Here is a 19,064-nt window from a genome sequence, read left to right as displayed (position 1 = left end):
CTTATACGTGTGTCAGTAATGTCTTAGTTGGTAAAATAATGGTAAGCTAGAAATTACTGGAATTGCTATACAGAGATAGAGTAATTTATTTTATACCATAAGTCATTTAGCGCACATTTAGTAATTATAAACTAAATTGCAGATGAAAAAACAACTAGTACATCATTACAAGAACAGATAATGAGTTTAGAAGGAAAGCTTTCACAGAGTGAGGAACGTACCGCAGAGCTTTTGAGTGAAATACATCAAGAGAAGAGTGAGAAAGATGTTGCCCAACTTCGATGTGCAGAGCTGAATCAGCAATGTGAGCTGGTGAGACAACAGCTTCGTGAACAACAGAGAGATGCAGCTGACATACAGACTCGTGTTGGCACTCTACAAAATGAAATAGAAATAAAGGATAAGGTATTGTATTCATCACATTTATTTTTATTGCAAATCATTGCTGTTGAATCTTTTGACGTACTGTTGCTATTTTGGGGCTAGCATGAATCCTCACATAGTCAGCAGTCTTGTCAGCTATCTTTCATAGTCTATTACTATGTAGGTAAAACAGATACCAGATCAGCACAGCTACCAGATGACATTGAGCAACACAAGCTTTTGGATTAAAGCAACATTTTACTGAACACTACTAGATAAATTTTAATCTGTTGGTGGTTTGATCATTGGTCCATGTTCTCAAACTCATGCAGCCATTCTGTAATACAAAAGCTTAAGTCTCATCATCAATTTAAGTAACATCTTTCACTAGCATTGAATCACACAGAAATTGTTCTAATGCATTTGGCCAACAAGAAATCCCATTCCAATTGGCAACTGCATTTCAGGCATTTACATAAGACAATGCTTACAGCTTGTAATGTACCCAAGTCCCATCGTATATCAGCTGTGTACTGTACTTTAAGTTGGTGCAAAATTTGCTATTATATTGGTACAACAATAACAGTGTAGTTTCGATTATTCAGATCTTAAGTTATATGGATTCATCATTATCTGGATTGTCAATCACGAGCAAACATCTTTTTAGTATGGTCTGTGCATGTAAGGACATGTCACACTGGCACTACCCTCCCAATCTCTGTCTCTCAGACTTCATTATTGTTTGAGTTACAGTTGCCAGTCACTATGCCGTGTCACGCCTGTGCTTAGAAATGCCAAAGCGCAATAAAGCGATGTTATTGTGTAAAGAAAAAATAAACATTAGTGATTCATTAAAAAAAGGGAAACTGGTTATAAGTTAGCCAATAAGTATGATTTAAAACTTCCTGGCAGATTAAAACTGTGTGCCGGACCGAGACTCAAACTCGGGACCTTTGCCTTTCGCTGACAAGTGCTCCACCAACTGAGCTACCCAAGCACGACTCACGCCCCGCCCTCACAGCTTTACTTCCGCCGTACCTCGTCTCCTAACTTCCAAAGTTTGGAATCTAGGAGACGAGGTACTGGGGGAAGTAAAGCTGTGAGGGCGGGGCGTGAGTCGTGCTTGGGTAGCTCAGTTGGTGGAGCACTTGTCCGCGAAAGGCAAAGGTCCCGAGTTTGAGTCTCGGTCCGGCACACAGTTTTAATCTGCCAGGAAGTTTCATATCAGCCCACACTCCGCTGCAGAGTGAAAATCTCATTCTGGAAGTATGATGTAGGTAATTCTACAATAATGAATATTAAGAATAATACTGATTCGGTGTTGAAATATACCTGCATACTTGATACTGAAGACGGGAGTGAAGTGATGAAAAAACCTAAAGGTTTCGGAAGAAGCTTTGTATTTTTGTTGTTTATATAAATGATCAACTGGACAACTGATATCTGATCCTTTGTGATGTGAACAGCCATTACAGTTTAAAAAAAGTGGCAATGAATTGTATGTGGCAGGTAACAGGTGGTTTTACAGATTTAAATCTCATTGTGAAATTCACAGATTGGAAATAAAAGGTGACAAAATGTCAGTTGATGAACCAACATATTCTTTTTAAGATTGTTTTAAAAAAGAATCCGCTGAAAATGACTATGACTGTGACTTGCACCTTGTTTACAATGGTGATGAACAACTTTATTAAACTGGAAATCCTTATCATCAAAATCTTTTAACTTCTCAGCAAGAGTGTTCAGCTCCAAGATATGAAACTGGTAAAGAGTGAGTAATAGTATTAGTGCATGCAAATGCTACCAGGACCCATAAAATGGATTTGCTCCTCATCGGAAATTACAGAAACCCCAGGTGCCTCAAAAATATGAGAGTTCCCTTAATTTATAAAAATAAAAAAAGGACATGATGAACACCAATGAAGCTTTTATCCCTGAAGTAAAAAAAAATTCAAAACAGAATTGGTAAACACACAAAATCCTACTTTTACCAGATAATGCACCAACATATCCTTTGGCTGAACTGTTAGAGAGAGAAAAATGGAATGTTTACTATAAAATTTGTGCTTCCTAATGTGACATCCTTGCTACAACCAAAGGATCAAAGTCTTATTGAAACATTACAATGACTTTATAGGAAACAAAAAGCAGCATTTATGTAGATTGTTATTTGTTGATGAAGATAACATAGAAGTCATCATTTTTCAAGCAAATGAATGTAAAGGGGTGTTGTTACGTGGTTGTAGATTTGTGGGATTTGATTGAAAGGAAAACTTGGAACAAATGCTGGAACAAAATAATCAAGTGGGAGCACAAAAATTCAGTAATAGATATGGATGATTGGATGATGAAATTGGTGAAAACATATTGCAGGCAAACAAACAATAGGAAATGCATGAAGATGATACAAAACAAACATAGGTGCAGAAAATGATGCAGGACCATCTTATGCAGAAGCATTTCAAGCCCTGAAACAGCTTTCAAATGATTCAAAAAACGGAGAATGACACTGTGAGTTTACTACAGCTAAAACAAATTTGTGATATAGCAGCAGCGAAGGGAGAAAAATTATTTTTGTCAAATGACAAGTACCAATTATTTTAAACAAAATTAAACTGCTGTGACTGCCCTGTGACTTTAGTTAGGTATTTCATGATTGAGGTTGCAGTATTTTAGAAATTTTAATTAAAATATGTGTGCAAGTACAAAAAATCTCTCTAATCTCTTAATCACTGATTTTTGTTGATTTTAATAAGTTTAATTTGTTTTTGTTGTTTTATGTACATACTTTAGAAACATAACTATATGACAACGTAGTTAGAAGATAACCATATGTGCGTGACATAGTTTATCTTTCTAGAGTTAATAATACAAAAGTCATTTTTCTTCATAAATTCAGTTATCTGCATTTTCGATTAGTGGGCTGATTTATGAGAACAATTAGTCTGGTTAATTGAGTCTGCACTGCAGCTGTTGACATGCATGAATTAATGGTCATTGCCTAACTATGGCTAACTGCAAACACTAGTAACCAGTTACTGAACATGCAGCAATCTGCAGTGCCAATGAGCAATATCTGCTTCTACATCCATGGCTGTTTGCAATGTCTCACTCAACCCTTCCCTTTTTCCTTCATCAGCATTGATTCTGCTGAACTACATATATATATATGATAAATGTATCTTCAAAACCACTCTCTCTCTGACCTAAACTTGCTATAGTTCCATCTAGCCATCAAGATTTGGAAGCTCTGTGGTTTTTCCAAATTGTTTCAGATAAACACTTGAATGGTTCCTCGAAATACATAGCCAATTAGACAAAAACATGAACTTGAGTTTTTTTTTCCTACCTGGAATTTTTATTGTTATAATATTTATATCTATTTTCTAGGAGATTGGAAGTCAGTCAAACAAAATTCAAGAACTTTTAAATAGAGTTCAGGCATTGGAACTAATTGAACATGATAAACATGCGGCAGAGAAACAAGAGCAGGAACTCAGAAGAACTATTTTAGATCTGGAGGAGCAAGTAGCTGAAAAAAATAAGGTATGAAAAATTTTGCATTTTCTGTTTCTTTTTAATCACATAAACAGTAGTGGAACAAATAACAGAAATGTATGTCCAGTGATATAGTAATGTGAGTAGCAAAACGGTTCTTTTCTAGTGACTTATTTGTTATACTGAAATATCTGAATTACAGTCACTGAATGCTGAACAATGTACTTTTGCCACAAATGTATTCCCTAACAAGAAAACAATGGTTACCCTGTTGATACTTGTGATTTAACACTGCCACAGATGTCTTTAGTTTTATTTAAGGAAGCTTTTTACATCTTATCTGCATAGCAAACACTATAATTTGAGTACTTTCAAACTTTCACATTTCATCTCTCAATCCAATTTCTGCATTATTTTTGAAATTATTGAAAAAATGATCATTTAGTAAATTAGAAACTCTACATTGTAGGACGAGATTTTTTTGTGTGAATCAGTCAGATAAATAGGGCTTATGACATGAACATAATATTATGAAACTGACATACAGATATTGTTTTTTACAGAGTGTCCGTGTATTACAACAGCGACTCGGTGATATGAAGAAAACACTGCAACGTGAACTGCGCAATCCAAGCCACGATACAGGGGACAGTGTGGATGTAATCCCCTCGGGGCAGGCTCCTGCCCAGGGCACTGGGCCAGGCCCTGGCCCAGGACCGGGAACAAGCAGCAGTAGACAGCCTCCACCTATTGGCTCCGAGGATGACGTTAACTTTAAATATCTGAAGCATGTTCTTATGAAGTTCCTCACTAGCCGCGAGTATGAGGTATACCCAAATGTATATTAATTAATTCTTGACACTTCTTTTATATTTTTCCCCCCCTTGACATTTTGACCAGCTAGAGTGCAAAATTCCTGGCTGCTTGTGTGCAATCAGATTTTATGCATTCACTGTTCTATAATTGGTTGCACAATTTGCTAAAATATTCTCACCATATCTGAAGATTTTTGAATTGTGTGAATGAATGCAAATTATATTTCATTGTAGTCATCATCAGCTGACCTGTGTAGGAACACAAGTGGTCCCAAATACAAATAATGAGGAGACTTTCCACAACTATATGCATCTGTAACCATCCAACACATTGTTTTGTTGAAAAACTAAAACCTAAAGAAACATTATTTTATACTATTAACACTATATAGTTTTAGTGCAGCGTTTACCACGTGGCTGACAAATGTGTTTGTCTTTGTCAGAACTATAACTAAAATCCAAGTACAAAAGTTCAGAAGTTATCTGTAAAATCAGTTATGTTACAAAACCTAATACTGCAACATTGAAACCACAGTCATGTCAAAATCCAAAGGCAGGGTCACCAGTGAAGCACAACACTTAGCACTGAAAGCACAAAGGTTAGTGACACCAATGTACTGTCAGAAGAAAAAACGGATCTCCTGGACAGTGTGTGCAGCTGTTTATACAAACATCAAAAGTTCCTGCATGCTGGTATTTATACCACTATCAAATTTCCATAATATGTATTCCATTACATACAAATATTACGAACACAAGCTATTTCAAGAACCTTCCAGAAATAATAACTGCTAAAGGACAAATAATCACTGGTGGTCAGGTTTGAACTAGTAACCTGCAGAATGACAGCCAGTAGTGTTAACCTCTACACTACACAGCATATGTTGCATGGTAGACATCTTTCTTTGTGATTTTATTCAGTTGTTGGTGATTGACACAGAACCACCATGTGCTATCCTTCTTCTTCACAATGACCGCAAGAGAAGACCTAGAACTCTCTGAAAGTTCAATGATGTCATCACGCAGCTTCTTCTCAGCTTCCTCCTGTATTATTCGTCATTGATATGAGTGCAGACTAGTTGGTGGATGATCCCCAGTGTTGATATGGTGTTTAATTATGGACTGCTTTGTCTGTCTTTCCTCCAGTAAGGACCTGGAAGTATCTGAAAATTAACGCAGAATGGCTAGCTAGAACTTGCTGATGTTGTTCCTCGGCCAGGTCTGATCCTATTGGTGCTTCAGTAGCAGCTTCCTCCCCTGGATTGTCTGTAGTGGTAGCAGAGCATGATTCTTCATCAGTGGCACTAAGCTGCCCTTCATGAATTGTTTCAGATCTCCCTATACAAATATCTTTAGGGATGTGTTTTGGCCGTTCATGGTAATTAGTGTTCCAAAGTTGTCCTTGACCACCTACAGTGCTTGTGACAGAAAACAGCTACAGCATGTTGGAGAATGACCCCATCCAGGCTACGACAATGGGCTTCATCCTACAGGTCGACTATAATCAACTGCAGTTGACTGACATGACTAAGACTGTTGTGATGATCAGAAACCTTTCATCACAGCGCATTCGACTAGTGGTGGAATAGACTGTGCTAAAAATTGATTCACCCTTTCTTGAACACTCTCTATTACTCCCTGATGTGTGGGGTCGACATTCATTCTCTTACGTATTTGGTCCAACATTTCTGAATGCTACACACTGCTTTCTCTCTTCTGTTCCTATCTGGTGTATGAGAGAGGCAAGCTCGTGGTGGTCTTCCTAATTCTTTCATCAGATTCTTTTCTGTTGGATTTCCTCAATTCAATGGCACCACATGAGGAATTCCTCTGTCATTGTGAACTGTTTACCAGAAGAGCTTGGTACATGTCTACTGTGACACTCCTCATCAAGTGTGAGATTTTGTTGGCTTGTGTTGTATTCATTTCTATGGGGTGGCATAAGGCCAGAAAATTCTGTATGTACAACTGTGACATTTCTCAGTGATGATGTTGATATGCTAGATGGACTTGCTGCTGACTGCCACTAAATGGTTTTCTTCAGTTCTGCCGTGAATTTGTCTTGACTATTGAGCTTCTCCTCGTTGTTTTCAAACCATTGCTGGGTTGTTCTGTCCAAATAAAGTACACTTTTGCCAAATACATCATGTCGTCCCACCTTTAACATTTGACGAATGATCAAATCTTTCCAGCCATTTTGTCAGATCATGACCAGTGTTTCCAGAAAAAACTGATGAACATGTAATATGCATCTGACTTACTGCTGTTTTGGAATTCACATATCTCCTGTAAATATGGATCTTAATAAGGATGTACTGCTTGTAATCTGGTTCCTGTCGGCATAGGTAATGGCTTTTATATTGCCTAATTGGAGTCAGAGGGGTGTATATGTTTTGAAGTACATTTCATCTCCCAGACAGTGCCATGCCAAAACCAAAGTCAAGTCCAAATCTGGTGACAGGATCACTAATGAAGTACAGCAGATGAAGAGTGTATATTACGGACCCCAGCATAGTCAGAACAGAACTGGACTCTTGGACGGAGATTGCAGCTATATATACAAATACCAAATATTCCAGAATATGCAAACATTGTTAACATATGATATTTCAAGAACCATTCAGAAATGATAAATACTAAATAACAAATACTTTCTGGTGGTCAGTTTTGAACTGGTGAACCACAGAATGTCAGCCAGTGATGCTAACCATTACACTGTATTGCATGATTACTCCGCAAGGCAATATTGAAGACATCCAGACTTCAGAATTTAAGCATGCATGTGAATAAATGAAAATAGAAGCTGTGTATAGTTTATTATTGATTGCTTGGTATAAGCTCATTTTTGCTATTTACGTACATGATGTGAGCTTATATAAATTGGACAGTTGAGAACAGAACAGAACCAAAACTGATATCTCATTTTAATAATCATAGTACACAAGATACCCCCTCCCCCGCCCCCCTCCCCCCACGAACCATAGACCTTGCCGTTGGTGGGGAGGCTTGCGAGCCTCAGTGATACAGATAGCCGTACCGTAGGTGCAACCACAACGGAGGGGTATCTGTTGAGAGGCCAGACAAACATGTGGTTCCTGAAGAGGGGCAGCAGCCTTTTCAGTAGTTGCAGGAGCACCAGGCTGGATGATTGACTATTCTGGCCTGGTAACATCAACCAAAACGGCCTTGCTGTGCTGGTAGTGTGAACAGATGATAGCAAGGGGAAACTAAAGACGTAATTTTTCCTGAGGGCATGCAGCTTTACTGCATGGTTGAATGATGATGGCATCGCCTTGCGTAAAGTAATCCGGAGGTATAATGGTCCCCCATTCGGATCTCCGGGCAGGGACTACTCCATAGGACGTCATTATCAGGAGAAAGAAAACTGGCATTCTACGGATCGGAGCGTGGAATGTCAGATCCCTTGATCGGGCAGGTAGGTTAGAAATTTTAAAAAGGGAAATGGATAGGTTAAAGTTAGATATAGTGGGAATTAGCAAAGTTCGGTGGCAGAAGGAACAAGACTTTGGTCAGGTGAATACAGGGCTATAAATACAAAATCAAATAGGGGTAATGCAGGAGTAGGTTTAATAATGAATAAAAGAATAGGAGTGCGGGTAAGCTACTATAAACAGCATAGTGAACGCATTATTGTGGCCAAGATAGACACGAAGCCCATGCCTACTATGGTAGTTCAAGTTTATATGCCAATTGGCTCTGCAGATGATGAAGAAATTGAAGAAATGTATGATGAGAGAAAAGAAATTATTCAGATAGTGAAGGGAGATGAAAATTTAACAGTCATGGGTGACTGGAATTCGATAGCAGGAAAAGGAATGGAAGGAAACGTAGTAGGTGAACATGGATTGGGGGGAAGAATTGAAAGAGGAAGCCACCTGGTAGAATTTTGCACAGAGCATAACTTAATCATAGCTAACACTTGGTTCAAGAATCATTAAAGAAGATTGTATAGATGGAAGAAGCCTGGAGATACTGACAGGTTTCAGATAGATTATACAATGGTGAGACAGAGATTTAGGAACCAGGTTTTAAATTATAAGACATTTCCAAGGGCAGATGTGGACTCTGACCACAATCTATTGGTTATGAACTGTAGATTAAAACTGAAGAAACTGCGAAAAGGTGGGAATTTCAGGAAATGGGACCTGGATAAACTGAAAGAACTAGAGGAAGTGCAAAATGGCTAAGCAGGAATGGCTAGAGGACAAATGTAAGGATGTAGAGGCGCATATCACTAGGGCTAAGATAGATACTGCCTACAGTAAAATTAAAGAGACCTTTGGAGAAAAGATAACCACTTGCATGAATATCAAGAGCTCAGATGGAAACCCAGTTCTAAGCAAAGAAGGGAAAACGGGAAGGTGGAAGGAGTATATAGTGTGTCTATATAAGGGCGATGTACTTCAGGGCAATATTATGGAAATGGAAGAGGATGTAGATGAAGTTGAAATGGGAGATATGATACTACGTGAAGAGTTTGACAGAGCACTAAAAGACCTAAGTCGAAACAAGGCCCGGGGAGTAGACAACATTCCATTAGAACTACTGGCAGGCTTGGGAGAGCCAGTCCTGTAAAAACTGTACCATCTGGTGAGCAAAATGTACGAGACAGGCAAATACCCTCAGACTTCAAGAAGAATATAATAATTCCAATCCCAAAGAAAGCAGGTGTTGACAGATGTGAAAATTACCGAACAATCAGTTTAATAAGGCATGGCTGCAAAATACTGACTCGAATTCTTTACAGACAAATGGAAAATCTGGTAGAAGCTGACCTCGGGGAAGATCAGTTTGGATTCCGTAGAAATATTGGAACACGTGAGGCAATGCTGACCTTACGACTTACCTTAGAAGCTAGATTAAGAAAAGGCAAACCTACGTTTATAGCATTTGTGGACTTAGAGAAAGCTTTTGACAATGTTGACTGGAATACTCTCTTTCAAATTCTGAAGGTGGCAGGGGACAAATACAGGAAGCAAAAGGCTATTTACAATTTGTACAGAAACCAGATGGCAGTTATAAGAGTCGAGGGTCATGAAAGGGAATAAGTGGTTGGGGAGTGAGTGAGACAGGGTTGTAGGCTCTCCCCAATGTTATTCAATCTGTATATTGAGCAAGCAGTAAAGGAAACAAAAGAAAAATTCGGAGTAGGTATTAAAATTCATGGAGAAGAAATAAAAACATTGAGGTTCGCCGATGGCATTGTAATTCTGTCAGAGACAGCAAATGACTTGGAAGAGCAGTTGAACGGAATGGATAGTGTCATGAAAGGAAGGTATAAGGTGAGCATCAACAAAAGCAAAATGAGGATAATGGAATGTAGTCGAATTAAATCGGGTGATGCTGAGGGAATTAGATTAGGAAATGAGACACTTAAAGTAGTAAAGGAGTTCTGCTATTTGTGGAGCAAAATAACTGATGATGGTCTAAGTAGAGAGGATATAAAATGCCGACTGACGATGGCAAGGAAAGCGCTTCTGAAGAAAATAAATTTGTTAACATCGAGTATAGATTTAAGTGTCAGGAAGTCGTTTCTGAAAGTATTTGTATGGAGTGTAGCCATGTATGGAAGTTAAACATGGATGGTTAATAGTTTGGACAAGAAGAGAATAGAAGCTTTTGAAATGTGGTGCTACAGAAGAATGCTGAATATTAGGTGGGTAGATCACATAACTAATGAGGAGGTATTGAATAGAATTGGGGAGAAGAGAAGTTTGTGGCACAACTTGACTAGAAGAAGGGATCGGTTGGTAGGACATGTTCTGAGGCATCAAGTGATCACCAATTTGGTATTGGAGGGCTGTGTGGAGGGTAATAATCGTAGAGGGAGACATAGAGATGAATACACTAAGCAGATTCAGAAGGATGTAGGCTGCAGTACGTACTGGGAGATGAGGCAGCTTGCACAGGATAGAGTAGCATGGAGATCTGCATCAAATCAGTCTCAGGACTGAAGAACACAACAACAACACACAAGATACATCGACTAGAAAGTTAGGCCATTCCGGTGAGTACCCTCTCATTGGTCAGCAGTGTGTTAACATCACTTGGCAACCAACACAGGTACAGTTGCGCACTAGCTAATGGAAACCTCACATGGTAAAACAATTTTTCATGTCTCATTTCATTTGATTTTTAGTGTCTCATTGATGGGGTTCAGGATGATTCAAAATAATTAGTGTTTGAAATATTCAAAAGGAAATGTTAAACAGTAAAAGCACCAATGACAAAAGTTGTCAGTATCCAAACCTAGCTGTAATTCATTACTTGAGCTTAGGCTTAAGCACATTAAAACGATGAATATTTTACAATTTCGTGTGCTGCTTTAATTCAGGCATATTGAGAGAATATAATGATACAGATGATGAAACTTAAGTTTTGATGTTGAAATAAAAAATTTAACACGATGTTGCTAAGGATGACAATAGTCCAGAGAAGATTTCTTTCTGCTGAAGCTTGCGTCATTGCATCCCATTTGGGCCTTTTATTCAAAAATTTAATGCGGACAAAAGTTCTTGTTCTTACATATAAATGAATTATTTTCTTTTTGATTGTGGGAAACCTTGACTGTATTACTGTTGCTAACGATTTCATCATGTTTTCTCAAAGTAAAATATTTGATCCATATAAAGATGCGAAAATAATTTTGAACTGTGATATCATAGCAGACCGCTCAGATGATGGAGAAGTAAGTCCATCTTTTGACAGTACACTTATCAAGTCTTGTTTTGCTGTTAATTTTGCATTGACATGGCATTTTGCTGTTGTAATTCCTAATGTCATTGTTTATGCACTTGAACGTGGTGCATCCTCTAAGTATTTTAAGGCTTCATGAGTAAAGTCTTCACTGGAGCTCACGGAATCACTAAGCTTGCAATCTCAGAGCAGGTCTTTTCATTTGAAGTCCAGTGACATGACGTGTCAGATACTTTGTTGCACAACTAACTAGAAATACAGTTCTTGAATTCTCCCACAGCTTCTTCTGCAGAATTTTGATCTCTGTCCTCCACAATAGACAAAGTTACATTTGATGCATTATCAGTCTGTATGAGTGTAAGCAAATTCTATTTTTCATCTCAAAGGGCATAGGATTATTATAAAATGCACCTAGACCATGAATTCTAGAAAATAAATTTTGAAAGCAGTCATGATTCAGCCTCAGGCAGTACGTAGGTTGCGCAAAAAGTGGATTTATTGATGTAACAAATCCTTTATGAAATAGGAGGAAACTGTATCCTTTCCATGCTCGCATGTTCGAGTAAATTTCCAAAAATACATTCAGGGAATTTCCAGAATGAGATTTTCACTCTGCAGCGGAGTGTGCGCTGATATGAAACTTCCTGGCAGATTAAAACTGTGTGCTCGACCGAGACTCGAACTTGGGACCTTTGCCTTTCGCGGGCAAGTGCTCTACCATCTGAGCTACCGAAGCACGACTCACGCCCGGTACTCACAGCTTTACTTCTGCCAGTATCTTGTCTCCTACCTTCCAAACTTTACAGAAGCTCTTCTGCGAACATAGCAGAACTAGCACTCCTGAAAGAAAGGATATAGCGGAGACATGGCTTAGCCACAGCCTGGGGGTTGTTTCCAGAATGAGATTTTCACTCTGCAGCGGAGTGTGCGCTGATATGAAACTTCCTGGCAGATTAAAACTGTTTTAATCTGCCAGGAAGTTTCATTCAGGGAGTTTCCTTGACTTCTAAGAGGTGCTTTCTGATCTTGGGTGTGGCTCGAGATCGGCTTATCCAAAAAATTTTATCAGTTTGATGGAGCTTCCTTCACGATCTTTATGTACCTCACAGGTTGTGCGTTAGGACATGTCTGCTTGCATTCACGTGAGCTTCTGATTTATAATAGGCAATTGAAAGATCACCTGGCTGGTGCTGCAGAAGACCTTCTATTAAAGGCTTTCAAAATACAAAGGCTAGGCAAGGTGATTCCATCATGAATAAAGTGATTTCTTAATCATTTCAGTGGCTGCGGTACATTGTAACAAAAGACACATTTTCCTTGTTTTGTCCATAAGGTTCAAAAAATACATCTCAGTTGCAGATACACCAAGTTGTTGTGACACTTGTCAATTTTTCACTCGCATATTGCGTGTAACCACTGCGACATGAACTCCAGTTCCTTCAGGCTTTGTTTCAATTGTCTACAAAAAACTGCTTGACGTACTATATTAGCTGCTTCCACTTTGAAAGTAAATTTGTAATCATAGCTAAGTGAACATCCTTATGTGGTCCAAGTACGACATTGTCAGATGAATTGTAGTTCACATAACTGTCAGTTCTTTTCGTCAAAGCTTAGGACAGATGTGGCCTCAAATGGTGTAAACGTCCCACAGATCTAGCTTTAATTAAACTTAATATAATGGAAGGAAACATTCCACGTGGGAAAAATTATATATAAAAACAAAGATGAGGTGACTTACCGAACAAAAGCGCTGGCAGGTCGATAGACACACAAACAAACACAAACACACACACAAAATTCAAGCTTTCGCAACAAACTGTTGCCTCATCAGGAAAGAGGGAAGGAGAGGGGAAGACGAAAGGAAGTGGGTTTTAAGGGAGAGGGTAAGGAGTCATTCCAATCCCGGGAGCGGAAAGACTTACCTTAGGGGGAAAAAAGGACAGGTATACACTCGCACACACGCACATATCCATCCACACATACAGACACAAGCAGACATATTTAAAGACCTGCTTGTGTCTGTATGTGTGGATGGATATGTGCGTGTGTGCGAGTGTATACCTGTCCTTTTTTCCCCCTAAGGTAAGTCTTTCCGCTCCCGGGATTGGAATGACTCCTTACCCTCTCCCTTAAAACCCACTTCCTTTCGTCTTCCCCTCTCCTTCCCTCTTTCCTGATGAGGCAACAGTTTGTTGCGAAAGCTTGAATTTTGTGTGTGTGTTTGTGTTTGTTTGTGTGTCTATCGACCTGCCAGCGCTTTTGTTCGGTAAGTCACCTCATCTTTAATTAAACTTAGTACTTCATGTAAGATGCCTCGTTGATAAACTGCTTTGTCCATTTGTGGAGTGTTGACTGACCAACAGGGCAAAGGATGGTTCTTTCTTCTTAGGTAAGAATTTGATTTTGAAGACAAAGCTGCTAGTCTGGCAAGGTATGCAGGAGAACTGTTGTGGAATTTAGAAGGTAGAAGATGGGGTACTTGCAGAAGTAAAGCTGTGAGGGTGGGTCATGAATCATGCTTTGATGGCACAGCTGGTAGAACATTTTTGCACGAAAGGCAGAGGTTCCAGGTTTGAGTTCCAGTCTGGCATATGGTTTTAATCCCGCTGCAGAGTGGATATTAATTCTGGATATTACAGCATATTTATTACACAAATAAATAAAGTTATGTGTGTGTTGTGATAGAGACCTGCCTAGCCACACTGCCGAGACACACACTGCCAACATTGACCACAACAATATCCTGTCACTGAACATGTGAAACATAAACATAAGAGCTGTTACGTGATCTGGATTCCCCTTTGCAACACAGCTGGTTCATAATTGTAGATCAGTAAAGTGCTTCCAGCAGCTAATCAAAACACATGGTCGTAATGTAAACTCACCTTCATCCAAGATTTCTCATGCACAATCTTCCTTCATCTCCTTATATTTTTACATTCTTCTGTCTCTTATTTCATTTCATTTTGTTATATTTACTCTGTCTCCCCCACCTCAATTTTACCCTCTCATTTGTATTCAATTTTCTTTTTCAAATTTTGCACTCCTTGTCTACTGATGATTTTTGTGTTTGGCCTGGAAAGAACAATTACCACTTGTAATTGTGCATTTGATGAAGGTTAAAATAAGGTTATTATCAGGTGACGATTTTGAATCCATCTCATCTCTGGAGCGGTTTCAAGTGTGAGTTTCAACAACAGCATGTTTTTAAAGGATATTCTATCTCAAATTTCAGAAAACTTTTGCAAGTTTTATATGTATTTTATGTTCGATCACATACCATGAGATGCATTGCTTGCTGATCTTGTCTTACACCATCAGGATCATAGGATCTTGAGTGAGTGTGTTGTTAGAAGAGAGCTTTGGGAAGGAATAAGAAAATGTAACTGATTTGTTAGTATGATAAGGCAACTAAATCATCCTTCTCTTTCTTTGCTGTTAAGATAGTCAGTGCTTTGCATTTTACTTTGTTATTTCTTCATTACAGGCACAGCATCTAACACGAGCTGTAGCAACATTATTACACTTCACCCCAGAGGAGGAGAGGCTTCTGCGGGAGACTTTGGAATGGAAGATGTCATGGTTTGGTACTCGACCTAGTCTGGGATATGGTCAGATGTCGAAAACAATACCTCCTAGCTGATACTAGATCTTAAATAAAATGTTTTTGTCATATTGTGGTGGACCAACAGTGTAAAATTACAAATTACAAAAATTGACTGGTATCTCTAACAGTCCGTTTTGCTTCTGGGGTTGTTTCCAGGAAGCATGCAAATAATGGTGATTGAAGTATTATTTCAGTTGCTTGGAATTTTGTTAAAAACATTGTAACATAAAAATTCTGGTGCACTATCTCAGAACAGAAACAGAATAGAAATCCTGTGAAATATGGTTATGGATATTTCTTCCCTACTAAAGAGGTGCAAATATTTAAATTCTTACAACAAGGAAATGCACCACTTATAGTTGACAGTTTCTGTGCAACTTCATTGGGTAGTTGCAATTTCCTATAGTACCAGTGGTTGCAGAGTTTTATTATTTTTGTACAGGCACTTGTACAGTTCTGTGTATGTAATTTTTTGAATATTCATTAATATAAGTGTAGGTTTTATTTGAGCAATAAGTACAGCAATTAAAAAGGCACATCATAGGGAAGAGTAACTTAAAAATTTAACAAAGAAAGTCAAATGTAAATTTAAGAATAAATCTCAAGTTTCATACTTGAAAATTATGACCTTGCAAACTATTGTTTTCTATTCATATTTCATATTCTGCTTTAAAAGTTGGTTCATTCAATAGCTATATTACACAAATATTCAGCAGATTTTATTGTTTTGAGGTCTGTAATTGGTATACTGTATTATACACTCTTATGTGAAACCTCGGAGCACTGTTTCTACAAAATGAGACAACATTAATGTAGTGCAATTACTTTAAGTTTACTTAACACTGCAAGTTGTTCAGCTTCTGTGCCTTGTAATTACAATAACTGTGTCAAGAACTGAACTACGAAAAGTTGTGTTGCTAAGGATGTTACTTCTAGTATTCGCTAAATGGGAAAGAAAATTCTGGTTCTTTTCCTTGAATTTATGTTTGTTTTTATGTTGAATTTGGCACACATTTGTATTAAGATTTTATACATAACTTGTGTTTATCTTTGTATATTCATCACATATTAGTGATTACTTTTATAATGTGTTGTTTATAATTGTTAGCCAGCAGATGATCAGTAGTATCTCTTTTGTATGTGCAGTTTTTACTGATATTTTTAACAAGATGTAGCAACAAGTTCTGGCAGGAAAGTTGAGGATATGTTGTCAGTAGGAAATTTATTTGTGATACCATATTAATTTCGAATTTTGCATTTGCATAAGAGCAAAAAATGTTAACATATGTTGATGCTTTATTGTTCAAAGTCATATATGTATATAACTCATTCATTAGCCCAGTTTAGCATATCAGAGTGTACAGTTGTTATGTGTAACAGTTTCTTCTAATTATTTTATTAAAAGGAAAGGTGCTCTGGTTGTAGCAAAGAAAACTGAATGATCTAACTAGTCCCTCTGAAAGGGAGGAAAATTTTAATCCAGTAATAATGCAGTCAGCTTTGTGTATATTTGTTCTTATAATCATAATTATTTATTAATGGACTCACTGTTGTGACCTCATTAAGTAATCAAACCTGTAATAATTAATATTGCCAAATGTAACTATTCATATAATGATGATGATGTGGATATGAAAGCCACAAAAAAATATGATAGGACTCACCAGACTGGCAAGTGACCGAATGTGACCACAAGCTAATCAATCCTTGTAATCTCAGGTCCAGTTGTTACTAAACTGCCCTCAAGTACTTTTAATTGTGTAGTATTAGCATTGCATACGTGTAGTATTAGCATTGCATACATACGTTGCTGTTTCAGCTTTCAGTTGTGCAATAAGTAACTAGTAAATTATACAATTATGGTGCTCAGTATTTCAAAGGGGGTATCAGTTGCAACGGTTATGTAAGTATTATTTATATATATGACGGTAGTATCTGTTCCCGAAAGAACAGTTACCGTGGATGACCATGCAGCTTTGCTAGAAATGAAATGATAATTAAATGGACACCCTAGCTGCAAACAGGCGTTGATGTACTTCATTGGGGACATGTTGAAAATGTGTGCCCCGACCGGGACATCTATTAGGCGCACTACGAATGTAGTGGTGTGGATATGTTGGGAATGTGGATCTCACGGGGAGCGTGCCAGGGATAAGTCCCTGCAGACGCACTATCCTCTGTGCCCGCGGTGGCTCAGATGGATAGAGCGTCTGCCATGTAAGCAGGAGATCCCGGGTTCGAGTCCCGGTCGGGGCACACATTTTCAACATGTCCCCAATGAAGTACATCAACGCCTGTTTGCAGCTAGGGTGTCCATTTAATTATCATTTCATTTAAGTATTATTTATGTCAGTGCTGTAGAGTAAACGCTGAATCTTATTTTTTAGCTTTCACTAAAAATATCATTTGTCAAAGCAGGTTATGTAACATTGTATTTGAGGGTGGTTACTTCCTTTTTGAGAAAATTAGAAAAAGAATAATTATATTTAATATACAAAAATTGTGCAATCTCAGTTTGTGTTTTCCTTCAGTTCATGTACCCTTAAATTCACAAAGCAATGTTCGCTGCTGCAGCACCAACAGGTAACTATAAATAATGATTCATCGGATTTGTGTGTGTGTGTGTGTGTGTGTGTGTGTGTGTGTGTGTCAGAAATTTTTTGCTTTATGTCATGTGAGAGAGGTGATGAGACTTATTAATTTTTAAGTTTCATTTTCATAGCTTCATTGAAAAGTAAGTGTTGTTTCAATGATGTAGATAACAGAGATTTCAGTGCCATAATTGTTCTCTCTTGTGAGAATGAGAGGTATGAATGTATTTATATACAGCGTTCCAGGACTAATAATGAATATTTTAGAAGGTGGTAATATAGGCTAATTTAAATAAAACATGAAACAAGTTTTAATTCCATGTGTTGGTATTCCAGTTGCTGTGGATTTATGACTGTCATTTGTGTTTTGAAATTTGATGTGTGAAGTTGTGTTTGAGTTTACATTACTGAATTTTGTCAACTGTGATTGTGATTTGTTGGCCAATTCTGCTGTGAACCAAATGGTTCAAATGGCTCTGAGCACTATGGGACTTAACATCTGAGGTCATCAGTCCCGTAGAACTTAGAACTACTTAAACCTAACTAACCTAAGGATATCACACACATCCATGCCCGAGACAGGATTCGAACCTGCGACCATAGCAGCAGCGCGGTTCCAGACTGTAGCGCCTAGAACCACTCGGCCACCCCGGCTGGCTGCTGTGAATCATTTAAGCATATCACACACATTTACAAATGCTGGCTAGGCTAGGCCGATATGGCTTGTGTGTATGGGTTTTGTAATGGAAATGCTGCTGGTTGAAGAGAATATGATGAACAATTTCCTGACTGCAGAGAACCAGATTCAAGAGTGTTTACTTCTCCCTTTGCTAGGCTGTGTAAACTGATGCAACGCCCAGCAGTGATATCTCATCTGAATAAGCAAATAAACAGCTAAATATCATCCAGCAAGAAGAATTTGACAGAGTACTAAAAGACCCAAAACAAAACAAGGTCCCTAGAAGTTAGACTGAAGAAAGGCAAACCTACATTTATAGCCCTTATGGGTTTAGAGAAAGCTTTTGACAATGTTGACCGGAATACACACTGTGAAATTCTAAAGACAGTAGGGACAAAATACAGGGAGCAAACGGTTAGATACAGTTGGTTCAGAAACCAGTTTTCGGTTATAAGAAATTGAAGAATATGGATGGGGAAAGGGAAGTAGTAGCTGAGAAACAAGTGAGTTCGGGTTTTAACCTAGCCCCAATGTTACTCAGTCTGTACATTGAGCAGTCTGTGAAGAGAACCAAGGAGAAATTTAGTAAGTCAATTAAAGTGCAGGAAGAAGTGGCATAATTCTGATGTAGATGACAAAGAACTTGGAAGAGCAGTTTGCTGGTACAGATGGTGTCTTGAAGAGAGTGAGAGTTTATACAAAGAACATGAACAAAATTAAAACAAGGGTATGGAATTTAATCAAATTAAGTAAGGTGATGCAGAAGAGTCAGATTAAAAAATGAGACACTAAAA

General features: G+C 38.1%; 1 protein-coding gene and 1 non-coding gene across 2 annotated transcripts in view; both read left to right on the top strand.

Moving 5' to 3' along the window:
- The window catches only part of LOC124608153 (golgin subfamily A member 1), a 130,862-nt gene extending 113,820 nt beyond the window's left edge, over positions 1–17,042 (top strand). The window contains exons 8-11 of the mRNA XM_047139963.1: positions 143–405; positions 3,754–3,909; positions 4,425–4,688; positions 14,881–17,042. Coding sequence (XP_046995919.1) covers positions 143–405; positions 3,754–3,909; positions 4,425–4,688; positions 14,881–15,036 — 839 coding nt within the window. The 3' untranslated portion in view covers positions 15,037–17,042. The remainder of the gene's footprint in view (positions 1–142; positions 406–3,753; positions 3,910–4,424; positions 4,689–14,880) is intronic.
- A 139-nt stretch (positions 17,043–17,181) lies between these two features.
- Positions 17,182–17,256, top strand: Trnat-ugu. The gene has a single exon. It is a non-coding gene; the product is annotated as a tRNA-Thr (tRNA).
- Positions 17,257–19,064: the final 1,808 nt, after the last annotated feature.

The sequence above is a fragment of the Schistocerca americana genome, chromosome 1 (genome assembly GCF_021461395.2).
Source record: "Schistocerca americana isolate TAMUIC-IGC-003095 chromosome 1, iqSchAmer2.1, whole genome shotgun sequence".
Classification (NCBI taxonomy): Eukaryota; Metazoa; Arthropoda; class Insecta; order Orthoptera; family Acrididae; genus Schistocerca; species Schistocerca americana.
The sequence above is the reverse complement of the archived record's forward strand: the minus strand, read 5'-3'. Positions and strand labels throughout refer to the sequence as shown.